This window comes from Bombina bombina, chromosome 4 (genome assembly GCF_027579735.1).
Source record: "Bombina bombina isolate aBomBom1 chromosome 4, aBomBom1.pri, whole genome shotgun sequence".
NCBI classification, from domain to species: Eukaryota; Metazoa; Chordata; class Amphibia; order Anura; family Bombinatoridae; genus Bombina; species Bombina bombina.
In genome coordinates this window covers 536,275,798-536,290,656 of record NC_069502.1, presented here as the reverse complement: position 1 = coordinate 536,290,656, position 14,859 = coordinate 536,275,798, and the positions used below count along the sequence as shown (strand labels likewise).

The window sequence follows — 14,859 nt, the reverse complement described above, 5'->3', positions numbered from 1 at the left end:
TCTCCTCCTTGGAGTTTGAATTTGGTTCTGGGGGCTCTTCAAGCTCCTCCGTTTGAACCTATGCATTCGCTGGACATTAAATTACTTTCTTGGAAAGTTTTGTTTCTTTTGGCCATCTCTTCTGCTAGAAGAGTTTCTGAATTATCTGCTCTTTCTTGTGAGTCTCCTTTTCTGATTTTTCATCAGGATAAGGCGGTTTTGCGAACTTCTTTTAAATTTTTACCTAAGGTTGTGAATTCTAACAGCATTAGTAGAGAAATTGTGGTTCCTTCATTGTGTCCTAATCCTAAGAATTCTAAGGAAAGATCGTTGCATTCTTTGGATGTAGTTAGAGCTTTGAAATATTATGTTGAAGCTACTAAAAAATTCCGAAAGACTTCTAGTCTATTTGTTATCTTTTCCGGTTCTAGGAAAGGTCAGAAGGCCTCTGCCATTTCTTTGGCGTCTTGGTTAAAGTCTTTGATTCATCATGCTTATGTCGAGTCGGGTAAAACTCCACCTCAAAGGATTACAGCTCATTCTACTAGGTCAGTTTCTACTTCCTGGGCGTTTAGGAATGAAGCTTCGGTTAATCAGATTTGCAAAGCAGCAACTTGGTCTTCTTTGCATACTTTTACTAAATTCTACCATTTTGATGTGTTTTCTTCTTCTGAAGCAGTTTTTGGTAGAAAAGTACTTCTGGCAGCTGTTTCAGTTTGATTCTTCTGCTTATAATTTCAGTTTTTTTCATTATAAGATTTAAACTTTGTTTTGGGTGTGGATTATTTTCAGCGTAATTGGCTGTCTTTATTTTATCCCTCCCTCTCTAGTGACTCTTGCGTGGAAGATCCACATCTTGGGTATTCATTATCCCATACGTCACTAGCTCATGGAGTCTTGCTAATTACATGAAAGAAAACAACATTTATGTAAGAACTTACCTGATAAATTCATTTCTTTCATATTAGCAAGAGTCCATGAGGCCCACCCTTTTTTGTGGTGTTTATGATTTTTTTGTATAAAGCACAATTATTCTAATTCCTTATTTTTTATGCTTTCGCACTTTTTTCTTATCACCCCACTTCTTGGCTATGCGTTAAACTGATTTGTGGGTGTGGTGAGGGGTGTATTTATAGGCATTTTGAGGTTTGGGAAACTTTGCCCCTCCTGGTAGGAATGTATATCCCATACGTCACTAGCTCATGGACTCTTGCTAATATGAAAGAAATGAATTTATCAGGTAAGTTCTTACATAAATTATGTTTTTTCTAAGATAATCAATTATTTGGTTCATAATTGGATTCAATTCTTAACTGTTACTCTGGGCTTCAAGATTGAGTTCTAAGACTAAAACTTTAAGCTTATTCTAGTTTGGTTGTTCTTATTAAGGAACGAAATCCTAAATTCTTTCCCAAGTAACATGTTTTTAATTGGAAGTTTTTTAGTTCAAAATCAACTCCCTATTTTGCATGTATGTGCCGTATTCCAGCTTGGCTGGTAAGGGGCAGGTTAAAGACTTTTTTTGAAATTTGTTTGGTTCTATTCGGTCCAAATTTCTTTGATTTTGGGTACAGAATAAAATTCAGTGTAAAACCGTCTGTGAGAAGTGTTTTTTCTCTCTATTATATTCCAGCTATTCCAGTAAGGCTAACACTTTCCTTAAGTGTGTTTCAGTCCTATATATTTTGGGTAATGTTGAAGCGCGGCTGATCACCCGTTGGGGCTCAAGCGCTGCTCAGACCTGGAATCTTCTGGGGTATTTATTCCAGTTCCATTTTTAGGAACTGGGTTTTGGGGTTTTATTCAAAACTATTCATTGTTCAAAAGATAGAAAATCTTTTTGTTATATAGATGTACCATCTTTTAGATTGGTATTTATATGGTCTATTCTGCCTTTTTTGGTCAGTGATAGCATTATTTGTTTTCATTAGATGCATATCTTCATTTTCTGTTTTCATTCAGATTATTTACTGAGGCTGCGGAATCTCATATGATTCAACTTTGTTTTTTCAGGACATGGTTAGAGGATCTTTTTATCAAAAGCTCCTGATTCCTCACACAAGGGTCACCTTTTTTAGGTTTCCAGATAGTTTGTGTCACTGTTTTTGTCTCTAACAGACAAGTGATAATTTTATTGGGTTCCGTCTGTCGGTACCTTCAGTCTCTATTATTTCCTTCAGTTGCTATACATGCATGGAAGTTTTAGGTCTTATGACTACAGCATTGGATTCAATTCCCTTTGCTCATTTTCATAGAAAACCTTTTCAGTTTTTTATGCTGAATAATGGTGCGGGGATTCTAGGATTTCACTTTTTAAATCTTAGAATCCTAATGTTTAACTATCTTTGATTTGGTGGTTAAGATCACCATCATTTTGTTCTACAGGTCTCTTCGGTTCTTTCAACCTGGACCATGATCTCTACAGATGCGAGTCTTTTAGGTTGGGAGGATGTCTGAGGATCTCTGTCAGCACAAAGGGTTTGGAAATCTCAGGAGGCGAGATTACCATTTGATATTTTGGAACTCTGTGCATTCTCAGAGTTCTTCAGTTGGTTTCTTTTTGAAGAAGAGACTTTTATTGTTTTTTTCAGACAATGTCACAACTGTGGTGTATGTCAATCATCAGGGTGGGACTATCAGTCCTTAGGCTGTGACAGAAGTATTTCGGATATTTGCTTGGGCTTAATCCAGCTCCTATCTAAATTCTGTGGTCTTTTTCCCAGATATAGACATTTGGGAAGCGGATTATCTCTGTTAATAAAGCTTTACGTCCAGGAGAATGGTCTCTTTACCCAGATATGTTTAGAACTTCCCAGGGGCCTATTCAGGTCCGGGGATCCTCAAGCGGAAGTAGTGTATGAATTGACATTTCTTTGGAATTATCATTCTGTCTATATCCTTCAGCCTCTAGTTCTTCTTCCAAGTGATTTCCAAAATTCTAATGGAGCGTTTGTTTGTACTGCTGGTGGCTCCAGCATGGCCTCACAGGTTTTGGTATGCGGATCTCATTCGGATGGCCAGTTGCCAACCTTGGACACTTCCTTTAAGACCAGACTTTCTTTCTCAAGGCCCATTTTTCCATCAGGATCTCAAATCATTACATTTGAAGGTATGGAGATTGAACGTTTGATTCTTAGTCATAGAGGTTTCTCTGACTCATTGATTAATACTATGTTTCAGGCTCGTAAATCTGTCTCTAGACAGATTTATTAACAAGTTTGGAAGACTTTCATTTCTTGGTGTTCTTCTCATAAAATCTCTTGGCATTCTTTTAGATTTTCTAGAATTTTACAATTTCTTCAGGATGGTTTGGATAAGGGTTTGTCTGCAAGTTCTTTGAAAGGACAAATCTCTACTCTTTCTGTTCTTTTTCACAGAAAGATTGCTAATCATCTTGATATTCATTGTTTTGTACAGGCTTTGGTTCGTATCAAGCCTGTCATTAAGTCAATCTCTCCTCCTTGGGGTCTTAATTTGGTGCTGGGGGCTTTTCAGGCTCCTCCGTTTGATCCTATTCTTTTTATTCTTCTTTCTCTGGACATTAAATTGCTTTCTTGGAAAGTATTGTTCCTTTTGGCTATCTCTTCTGCAAGAAGAGTTTCTGAGTTATCTGCTCTTTCTTGTGACTCTCCTTTTCTGATTTTTCATCAGGATACGGCAGTGTTACTTCTTGATATTCATCATTTTGTTCAGGCTTTGGTTCATATCAAACCTGTTATTAAGCCAATTTCTCCTCCTTGGGTCTTAATTTGGTTCTGAAGGCTTTACAGGCTCTTCTATTTGAGCATATGCTTGTTCTAGACATTAATTACTTTCATGGAAAGTATTGTTCTTTTTAGACATCTCTTCAGCTAGAACAGTTTTTGAATTATCTGTTCTTTCTTGTGAATTTCCTTTTTCTGATTTTATTCATCAGGATAAGGTGGTTTTTGCTGTCCTCATTTCAATTCTTACCTAAAGTTGTAAATTCTAACAACATTAGGGAGGATTTATTGTCTTTTCCTAAGACTTTTTTGGTAAGATTCTTACATTCTTTGGATATGGTAAGAGTTTTGAAATCCTATGTTGAAGCTATTCAGTTTTCAGACAGATTTCTAGTCTGTTATCTTTTCTGGTTTTTAGGAAGGTCAAAAGGTTTCTGACATTTCTTTGGCATCTTGGTTAAACTTTTGATTCATCATGCTTATTTGGAGTCGGGTTGATTCCCGCCTCAGAGGATTACGGCTCATTCTACTAGGTAAGTTTCTACTTCCTGGGCTTTTTGAGAATGAAGCTTCTGTTGATCAGATTTGCAAAGCAATGACTTGGTCTTCTTTGCATACTTTTGCTAAATTCTACCATTTTGATGTTTTCTCTTCTTTAGAAGCAGTTTTGGTAGAATGGTACTTCAGGCAGCTGTTTCAGTTTGATTCTTCTGCTTATAATTTCATTTTTTTCTTTATAAAAATTTAAACTTTTTGATTTGGGTAGTGGATTAATTTTTTTCAGCGGAATTGGCTGTCTTTTTTTTATCCCTCCCTCTCTAGTGACTCTTGCGTGGAAGATCCACATCTTGGGTATCTGCTATCCCATACGTCACTAGCTCATGGACTCTTGCTAATTACATGAAAGAAAACATAATTTATGTAAGAACTTACCTGATAAATTCATTTCTTTCATATTAGCAAGAGTCCATGAGGCCCACCCTTTTTGTGGTGGTTATGATTTTTTTATATAAAGCACAATTATTCCAATTCCTTATTTTTGATGCTTTCGCTCCTTTCTTATCACCCCACTTCTTGGCTATTCGTTAAACTGAATTGTGGGTGTGGTGAGGGGTGTATTTATATGCATTTTACGGTTTGGGAAACTTTGCCCCTCCTGGTAGGAATGTATATCCCATACGTCACTAGCTCATGGACTCGTGCTAATATGAAAGAAATGAATTTATCAGGTAAGTTCTTACATAAATTATGTTTTTTGTTCCTTTCGCAATTTCAGGAACGGCCCCGCTTCATCCTCTCCGGCTGCAAAGCAAGAGGGTAACGCTTCACAGCCCAAGGCAACTTGGAAACCTTACCAGGGCTGGAATAAGGGTAAACAGGCCAAAAAGCCTGCAGCTGCCACCAAGACAGCATGAAGGGGTAGCCCCCGATCCGGGACCGGATCTAGTAGTAGGGGGCAGACTCTCTCTCTTCGCTCAGGCCTGGGCAAGAGATGTACACGATCCTTGGGCATTAGAGATTGTAGCCCAGGGATACCTTCTAGAATTCAAGGACTCTCCTCCAAGGGGAAGATTCCACATTTCTCGTCTGTCTACGATCAGACAAAGAAAGAGGCGTTTTTACGCTGTGTAGAAGATCTACTTACAATGGGAGTGATCCACCCAGTTCCAATTGCAGAACAAGGACTGGGGTTTTAATCAAACCTTTTTGTGGTTCCCAAAAAAGAAGGAACTTTCAGACCAATCCTGGATCTCAAAATTCTAAACAAATTCCTCAGAGTCCCATCATTCAAGATGGAAACCATTCGGACAATCTTACCAATGATCCAGGAGGGTCAATATATGACTACCGTGGATCTAAAGGATGCGTATCTGCATATTCCTATCCACAAAGATCATCACCAGTTTCTCAGGTTCGCCTTTCTGGACAAGCATTATCAGTTTGTGGCTCTTCCTTTCGGGTTGGCCACTGCTCCCAGAATTTTCACAAAGGTGCTAGGGTCCCTTCTGGCGGTTCTAAGACCGCGGGGCATAGCAGTGGCGCCTTACTTAGACATCTTAATTCAGGCGTCGACTTTCCAAAGAACCAAGTCTCACACGGAGATCGTATTGGCCTTTCTGAGGTCTCATGGGTGGAAGGTGAATGTAAAATAGAGTTCTCTCTCTCCCCTCACAAGAGTTCCATTCCTAGGAACCCTAATAGACTCGGTAGAAATGAAAAATATTTCTGACGGAGGTCAGAAAGTTAAAACTCTTAACTACTTGCCGAGCTCTTCATTCCATTCCTCGGCCATCTGTAGCTCAGTGCATGGAGACAATCGGACTAATGGTAGCGGCAATGGACATAGTCCCTTTTGCTCGGATACACCTCAGACCACTGCAACTATGCATGCTCAAACAGTGGAATGGGGATTATGCAGATTTGTCTCCTCAAATTCAGTTGGACCAGGAGACCAGAGATTCTCTTCTCTGGTGGTTGTCTCAGGATCACCTGTCTCAGGGAATATGTTTCCGCAGACCAGAGTGGATCATTGTAACGACCGACACCAGTCTGTTAGGCTGGGGTGCGGTCTGGGACTCCCTGAAAGCTCAGTGCTTATGGTCTTGGGAAGAAACTCTTCTCCTGATAAACATTCTGGAACTGAGGGTCATATTCAACGCTCTTCAGGCATGGCCTCAACTAGCTGCGGCCAAATTCATCAGATTTCAGTCGGACAACATCACGACTGTAGCTTACGTCAATCATCAGGGGGGAACAAAGAGTTCCCTAGCAATGACGGAAGTAACCAAAATAATCAGGTGGGCGGAGGATCACTCCTGCCATCTCTCAGCAATTCACATCCCAGGAGTAGACAACTGGGAGGCGGATTTTTTAAGTCGTCAGACTTTTCACCCGGGGGAGTGGGAACTCCACCCGGAGGCATTTGCCCAGCTAACTCAGCTTTCGGGCACTCCTGAGTTGGATCTGATGGCATCCCGTCAGAACACCAAACTTCCTCTCTACGGGTCCAGGTCCCGGGATCCCAGGGCGGTATTGATAGTTGCTCTAGCAGCGCCTTGGTCCTTCAATCTGGCTTATGTTTTTCCACCGTTTCCTCTCCTCCCGCGTCTGGTTGCCAGAATCAAGCAGGAGAAGGCTTCGGTGATTCTGATAGCGCCTGCGTGGCCACGCAGGACTTGGTATGCAGACCTAGTGGACATGTCATCTGTCCCACCATGGACATTGCCAATGAGGCAGGATCTTCTGATACAGGGCCCGTTCAAGCATCCAAATTTAGTTTCTCTACGTCTGACTGCTTGGAGATTGAACGCTTAATTCTATCAAAGCGTGGGTTCTCTGAGTCAGTTATAGATACTCTGATTCAGGCTAGAAAGCCTGTCACCTGGAAAATCTACCATAAGATATGGCGGAAATATCTTTGTTGGTGTGAATCCAAGGGTTACTCATGGAGTAAGATTAGGATTCCCAGGATATTGTCTTTTCTCCAAGAAGGATTGGAGAAAGGATTGTCAGCTAGTTCCTTAAAAGGACAAATATCTGCTTTGTCTATTCTTTTGCACAAGCGTCTGGCGGATGTTCCAGACGTTCAGGCATTTTGTCAGGCTTTAGTTAGAATCAATAGTAAAGATAGAATAGATAGAGGCGCCAATGGTGCAGATCAATTAGGAATCTCAAGGGTTACCAATAAGAGCTATACACAGGGTACTCACTTGTAGAAAAGGCAATCCATTATGCCTATAGGAGCAGACTGGATTTCTACAGCAGTCCAGCTAGCTGATCAAGGTCCCAACAAGCAACTCCAGGGTGCAGGGGATCTACAAGTCCAGGTTGTAGACCAATACAAGGTGTGCAGGCAGGATGGTAGAAATAGGGGAAGTCACCCTATTCGTAGCGTAGCACCAAGATATGATAGACACTTAAAAGTTGGTAATATAAAAACAAATTTATTTAAAAATTGTAAAATACACAACTTTTTATAGTGCCAAATAAAATCTTGGATAAAAGGAGAAACAATGCAACGCGTTTCTCAGTAAAAACTGTTTCATCAGGCATCTGATGATGCCTGATGGTGGTATCTAATAAGAATATCAATCAGGAGATTGTTGTTCCGTCATTGTGTCCTAATCCTTCTTCAAAGAAGGAACGTCTATTACACAATCTTGACGTGGTTTGTGCTTTAAAGTATTATTTACAAGCTACTAAAGATTTTCGTCAAACATCTGCTTTGTTTGTTGTCTACTCTGGACAGAGGAAAGGCCAAAAGGCTTCGGCAACTTCTCTTTCGCTTTGGCTAAGAAGTATAATACGCTTAGCTTATGAGACTGGTGGCCAGCAGCCTCCTGAAAGAATTACAGCTCATTCTACTAGAGCTGTGGCTTCCACATGGGCCTTTAAAAATGAGGCTTCTGTTGAACAGATTTGTAAGGCGGCGACTTGGTCTTCGCTTCATACTTTTTCTAAATTCTATAAATTTGATACTTTTGCTTCTTCGGAGGCTATTTTTGGGAGAAAGGTTTTACAGGCAGTGGTTCCTTCCGTTTAAGTACCTGCCTTGTCCCTCCCTTCATCCGTGTACTTTAGCTTTGGTATTGGTATCCCACAAGTAATGGATGATCCGTGGACTGGATACACCTTACAAGAGAAAACATAATTTATGCTTACCTGATAAATTTATTTCTCTTGTGGTGTATCCAGTCCACGGCCCGCCCTGTCATTTTCAGGCAAGTATTTTTTTAACTCTAAACTACAGTCACCACTGCACCCTATAGTTTCTCCTTTCTCTTGCTTGTCTTCGGTCGAATAACTGGAGGTGGCAGTTAGGGGAGGAGCTATATAGACAGCTCTGCTGTGGGTGATCCTCTTGCAACTTCCTGTTGGGAAGGAGAATATCCCACAAATAATGGATGATCCGTGGACTGGATACACCACAAGAGAAATAAATTTATCAGGTAAGCATAAATTATGTTTTTACCTCACTTTGCTCAGCTACACGTTAGACTGAGGTATGTGGGAGGGGGTTTATAGAGCTCTTGGGGTTTGGTAATCTTTGCCTCTTCCTAGTGGTAGAGCAGAGTAATTCCCAAGAGTAATGGATCATGGACGCTCACCATCATTAAGGAATTTATTAGGTGAGCGTAAAATATTTTTTTTCCAGCGGCATACGCACATATTCTGTGAGAGGCCATGCATCATCATTCAAACGCCATGTTTGCTTAAAGAGGTGGCTGTGGTATGTATTGCTTCTGAAGAAATAATGTGTGTCATACAAGCTAATGCTGACCCTCTGAGAAGGTGTGGTGTTTGAATACTGGTGCACAGCACTCGTAGGATATGTGCGTATGCCGTAGAAAAACAGTAATAATTTTTATTAGAAGCAATTTTGCAAAGTGTATTGCAAAAATGCTTCTATTTCAAATTGAAATGCACCCATGCACATTTTTATTTTTAACCTTTCTATCCCTTTAATGTTATGAAAAATGTCTCACAGATTACTAATATTATAGATGTTTGTTGATTCAAAACTCAGGATACATGAAAAATGTTTTGCCAATTCCATAAACTTTAAAATATATTAGAAAAGTTGATTTGTTTTTTCATAACTGCCAAGTTAAAGGGCCAGTAATATAATATCAGCTTATCGCCGTCTTTCTACCTTAAAAGATTTCAGTGAAAAATCGCTACAAAAGTTACTTTAACAGTACGCCGCTCCTTTCTCTACTGAGCAGCGGGTCTGTTTGTTTTCCCTAAGCCATCGGGCACGCTGTCTATTCACAGCTGGCCTGATCGCTCCATTAAACTCAATGTAGCTCGCTTCTGCTGCCAGACCAGAGCGGGAGCGAGTTACATTGAGTTTAATGGCGCGATCGGGCCGGCTGTGAATAGACAGCGTGCCCGATGGCTTAGGGAAAACAAACCGATCCGCTCAGTAGAGCCAGGAGCAGCGTACTGTAAAAGTAACTTTTGTAGCAATTTTTCACTGAAATCTTTTAAGGTAGAAAGATGGCGATAAGCTGATGTTATATAATTCTGCTCATAGTGCAGAATTATATAACATTATTTTGTAGGTTTACTGGTCCTTTAATGTGCTAATCTGTGTAGTTATTAATAAGTGATGTACAATGGAAATTTTAGATCAGTTGTTGCAAACAGAGTTAAGTGAAAAAAAGGAAAATAAAATGTATTTCTTTATTCTTAGCACTTGTTGATTGTTGTTAGACTTAGCGTGATACTAGAACTTCATGTCTTTTATCTCTGTCAGTAACAAATCACCTCTGCATTTCTTTCAGTTTTCTCCCTTATGTAATGGATCTAAAAGATATCTCTCTTCCACTGGAGCAGATGGCACCATTTGTTTCTGGCTTTGGGACGCTGGTACTCTTAAAATAAAGTAAGTTTATAACTTTTTTTATGTTCTTGGATCAAGCAGAGCTTGACAAACCTGGGTGCTTGGAACATGGGGTACCCCATAAATGTTCCCGGCCGCAGTGAATTGTGGACCCTGACCCTAAATTGGTTTTACATGTCATTATTTTGTACATCGGAATAAAAGCAACTTGCTTTTGTTCTCTGCAGCTGCACCTCTTAGTCATAGCGCACTGATATGGCTGAGCAATGCCATACAGAACAAGCCTGTGGGAGGCTTCTGACTCAAAGCACACTTCCACTCTGATGGCCGTGCTTTTCCCCTTCCTCTTGCTGCAGTCCTAAGCACTTCTTCACACACTGCTCCTGGTTTTGTGTAGCTCACTGCTTCGCTAATCCTTCATTGCTACAACTGAGGGCCTGTGTCAAGGTAGACAGAATAACAATTTTAAGCCAGTCTTTGGTAGCAAACTTGCATTAGGTACCAGGAAGAGACTACATTAAAGCTTTGAAAAACGTTGTTCTTACTTTGTCACATCCAGCACTGCTTTACATGCTGCTCCCAATGTTGTTGAGAAATTTTTTTTAATTTATAGTTTTCTAACATAGATTATGAGGTTAGGGTTGTGTGTATCTTACTCGCTCCCAGAGGGTACAATTCATTTTTTGTGTTTTATTTTATTACTCACAAAAGCTTATAGCATATTCTGTGTATTACTGGCTTCCTGGGGGTTAAATAAATGAGGCTTGTGTATCACTAGCTCCTAAGGGTTTGATACTGTTTTATGTATTACCAGGTTGAAAGGGATTAAATAAATGTTACTGGCAGCAAAGGGGCTACATTTTAACCTCTCTTCTGCTAGTAACACACATGTTTGTTTAACCCCTCCGGACCCAGCAACACACAAAAGATGAATTTAAGCCTTTTTGAACTAGTACTAAACAAACAGAAGTCAGTAACATGCAAAATGGTTGTTTAATTTACCAGTTTCTTTTCCATCTTAATGGGAGGAAAGTCCACTGCTTCATTCATTAATTGTGGGAAATAAGAACCTGGCCACCAGGCGAAAGCAAAGACACACCAGCCAAAGGCTTAAATACCTCCCCCACTCCCCTCATCCCCCCAGTCATTCTTTTCCTTTCGTCACAGGAGGTTGGCAGAGAAGTGTCGGAAGATACGGAGTAGTCTCTTATGGACGGTAGTACTCTTCGAAGTGGGACTGGAGTTTTAAGTAATCCTGTCAGCCTCTCAGTGAGAGCATGGATGAAAGTTAGAGTCCGGAGATGCAGGAAGTGCCGTCTCTGCAAAACCATTCTGACTCATATTAATAGCTTCTGGGCAATCAGTGTTGACGGGTTTCGCTGCCTGCCTTTATTCTCTCAAGTCCATGTCAGGAGCGATGCTAGTAACCTGTGACACTTGAAGGGTCGTGTTCCTGTTCCACGGCATAGATTCTGGTAAGATCGTTTCATTTATACACATTTGGTAACGCAAGAAGACAGGGTCACAGTGTTTCTCCTTTTTTTTCTGATAGAATCAAGGGTTAATATCCCTGGAAGTGGAATTTCTTTCATGTAATTAGCAAGAGTCCATGAGCTAGTGACGTATGGGATATACATTCCTACCAGGAGGGGCAAAGTTTCCCAAACCTCAAAATGCCTATAAATACACCCCTCACCACACCCACAATTCAGTTTTACAAACTTTGCCTCCGATGGAGGTGGTGAAGTAAGTTTGTGCTAGATTCTACGTTGATATGCGCTCCGCAGCAAGTTGGAGCCCGGTTTTCCTCTCAGCGTGCAGTGAATGTCAGAGGGATGTGAGGAGAGTATTGCCTATTTGAATGCAGTGATCTCCTTCTAAGGGGTCTATTTCATAGGTTCTCTGTTATCGGTCGTAGAGATTCATCTCTTACCTCCCTTTTCAGATCGACGATATACTCTTATATATACCATTACCTCTGCTGATTCTCGTTTCAGTACTGGTTTGGCTATCTGCTATATGTAGATGAGTGTCCTGGGGTAAGTAAGTCTTATTTTCTGTGACACTCCTAGCTATGGTTGGGCACTTTGTTTATAAAGTTCTAAATATATGTATTCAAACATTTATTTGCCTTGACTCAGAATGTTCAACTTTCCTTATTTTCAGACAGTCAGTTTCATATTTGGGATAATGCATTTTAATTTAACATTTTTCTTACCTTAAAATTTGACTTTTTCCCTGTGGGCTGTTAGGCTCGCGGGGGCTGAAAATGCTTCATTTTATTGCGTCATTCTTGGCGTTCCGGATGTGGCGTCATTTTTGGCGCCAAAAAGCATTTAGGCGCCAAATAATGTGGGCGTCTTATTTGGCGCGAAAAATATGGGCGTCACTTTTGTCTTTACATTATTTAAGTCTCATTTTTTCTTGCTTCTGGTTGCTAGAAGCTTGTTCTTTGGCATTTTTTCCCATTCCTGAAACTGTCATTTAAGGAATTTGATCAATTTTGCTTTATATATATGTTGTTTTTTCTCTTACATATTGCAAGATGTCTCACGTTGCATCTGAGTCAGAAGATACTACAGGAAAATCGCTGTCAAGTGCTGAATCTACCAAAGCTAAGTGTATCTGCTGTAAACTTTTGGTAGCTATTCCTCCAGCTGTTGTTTGTATTGATTGTCATGACAAACTTGTTAAAGCAGATAATATTTCCTTTAGTAAAGTACCATTGCCTGTTGCAGTTCCTTCAACATCTAAGGTGCAGAATGTTCCTGATAATATAAGAGATTTTGTTTCTGAATCCATAAAGAAGGCTATGTCTGTTATTTCTCCTTCTAGTAAACGTAAAAAATCTTTTAAAACTTCTCTCCCTACAGATGAATTTTTAACTGAACATCATCATTCTGATTCTGATGATTCCTCTGGTTCAGAGGATTCTGTCTCAGAGGTTGATGCTGATAAATCTTCATATTTATTTAAAATGGAATTTATTCGTTCTTTACTTAAAGAAGTCCTAATTGCTTTAGAAATAGAGGATTCTGGTCCTCTTGATACTAAATCTAAACGTTTAAATAAGGTTTTTAAATCTCCTGTAGTTATTCCAGAAGTTTTTCCTGTCCCTGATGCTATTTCTGCAGTAATTTCCAAAGAATGGGATAATTTGGGTAATTCATTTACTCCTTCTAAACGTTTTAAGCAATTATATCCTGTGCCGTCTGACAGATTAGAATTTTGGGACAAGATCCCTAAAGTTGATGGGGCTATTTCTACCCTTGCTAAACGTACTACTATTCCTACGTCAGATGGTACTTCGTTTAAGGATCCTCTAGATAGGAAAATTGAGTCCTTTCTAAGAAAAGCTTATCTGTGTTCAGGTAATCTTCTTAGACCTGCTATATCTTTGGCTGATGTTGCTGCAGCTTCAACTTTTTGGTTGGAAACTTTAGCGCAACAAGTAACACATCGTGATTCTCATGATATTATTCTTCTTCTTCAACATGCTAATAATTTTATCTGTGATGCCATTTTTGATATTATCAGAGTTGATTTCAGGTTTATGTCTCTAGCTATTTTAGCTAGAAGAGCTTTATGGCTTAAAACTTGGAATGCTGATATGGCTTCTAAATCAACTTTACTTTCCATTTCTTTCCAGGGTAACAAATTATTTGGTTCTCAGTTGGATTCCATTATTTCAACTGTTACTGGTGGGAAAGGAACTTTTTTACCACAGGATAAAAAATCTAAAGGTAAAAACAGGGCTAATAATCGTTTTCGTTCCTTTCGTTTCAACAAAGAACAAAAGCCTGATCCTTCATCCTCAGGAGCAGTTTCAGTTTGGAGACCATCTCCAGTCTGGAATAAATCCAAGCCAGCTAGAAAGGCAAAGCCTGCTTCTAAGTCCACATGAAGGTGCGGCCCTCATTCCAGCTCAGCTGGTAGGGGGCAGGTTACGTTTTTTCAAGGAAATTTGGATCAATTCTGTTCACAATCTTTGGATTCAGAGCATTGTTTCAGAAGGGTACAGAATTGGTTTCAAGTTGAGACCTCCTGCAAAGAGATTTTTTCTTTCCCGTGTCCCAGTAAATCCAGTAAAAGCTCAAGCATTTCTGAAATGTGTTTCAGATCTAGAGTTGACTGGAGTAATTATGCCAGTTCCAGTTCCGGAACAGGGGATGGGGTTTTATTCAAATCTCTTCATTGTACCAAAGAAGGAGAATTCTTTCAGACCAGTTCTGGATCTAAAAATATTGAATCGTTATGTAAGGATACCAACGTTCAAGATGGTAACTGTAAGGACTATCTTACCTTTTGTTCAGCAAGGGAATTATATGTCCACAATAGATTTACAGGATGCATATCTGCATATTCCGATTCATCCAGATCATTATCAGTTCCTGAGATTCTCGTTTCTGGACAAGCATTACCAGTTTGTGGCTCTGCCGTTTGGCCTAGCTACAGCTCCAAGAATTTTTACAAAGGTTCTCGGTGCCCTGCTGTCTGTAATCAGAGAACAGGGTATTGTGGTATTTCCTTATTTGGACGATATCTTGGTACTTGCTCAGTCTTTACATTTAGCAGAATCTCATACGAATCGACTTGTGTTGTTTCTTCAAGATCATGGTTGGAGGATCAATTTACCAAAAAGTTCTTTGATTCCTCAGACAAGGGTAATCTTTCTGGGTTTCCAGATGGATTCAGTGTCCATGACTCTGTCTTTAACAGACAAGAGACGTCTAAAGTTGATTACAGCTTGTCGAAACCTTCAGTCACAATCATTCCCTTCGGTAGCCTTATGCATGGAAATTCTAGGTCTTATGACTGCTGCATCGGACG

The 14,859-nt window shown here is 39.9% G+C and overlaps 1 protein-coding gene across 1 annotated transcript in view; it reads left to right on the top strand.

Moving 5' to 3' along the window:
• The window catches only part of PHIP (pleckstrin homology domain interacting protein), a gene marked incomplete in the record, with an annotated part of 1,163,892 nt that overhangs the window by 407,620 nt on the left and 741,413 nt on the right, over positions 1-14,859 (top strand). The window contains 1 exon segment of the mRNA XM_053710468.1: positions 9,971-10,071. Coding sequence (XP_053566443.1) covers positions 9,971-10,071 — 101 coding nt within the window.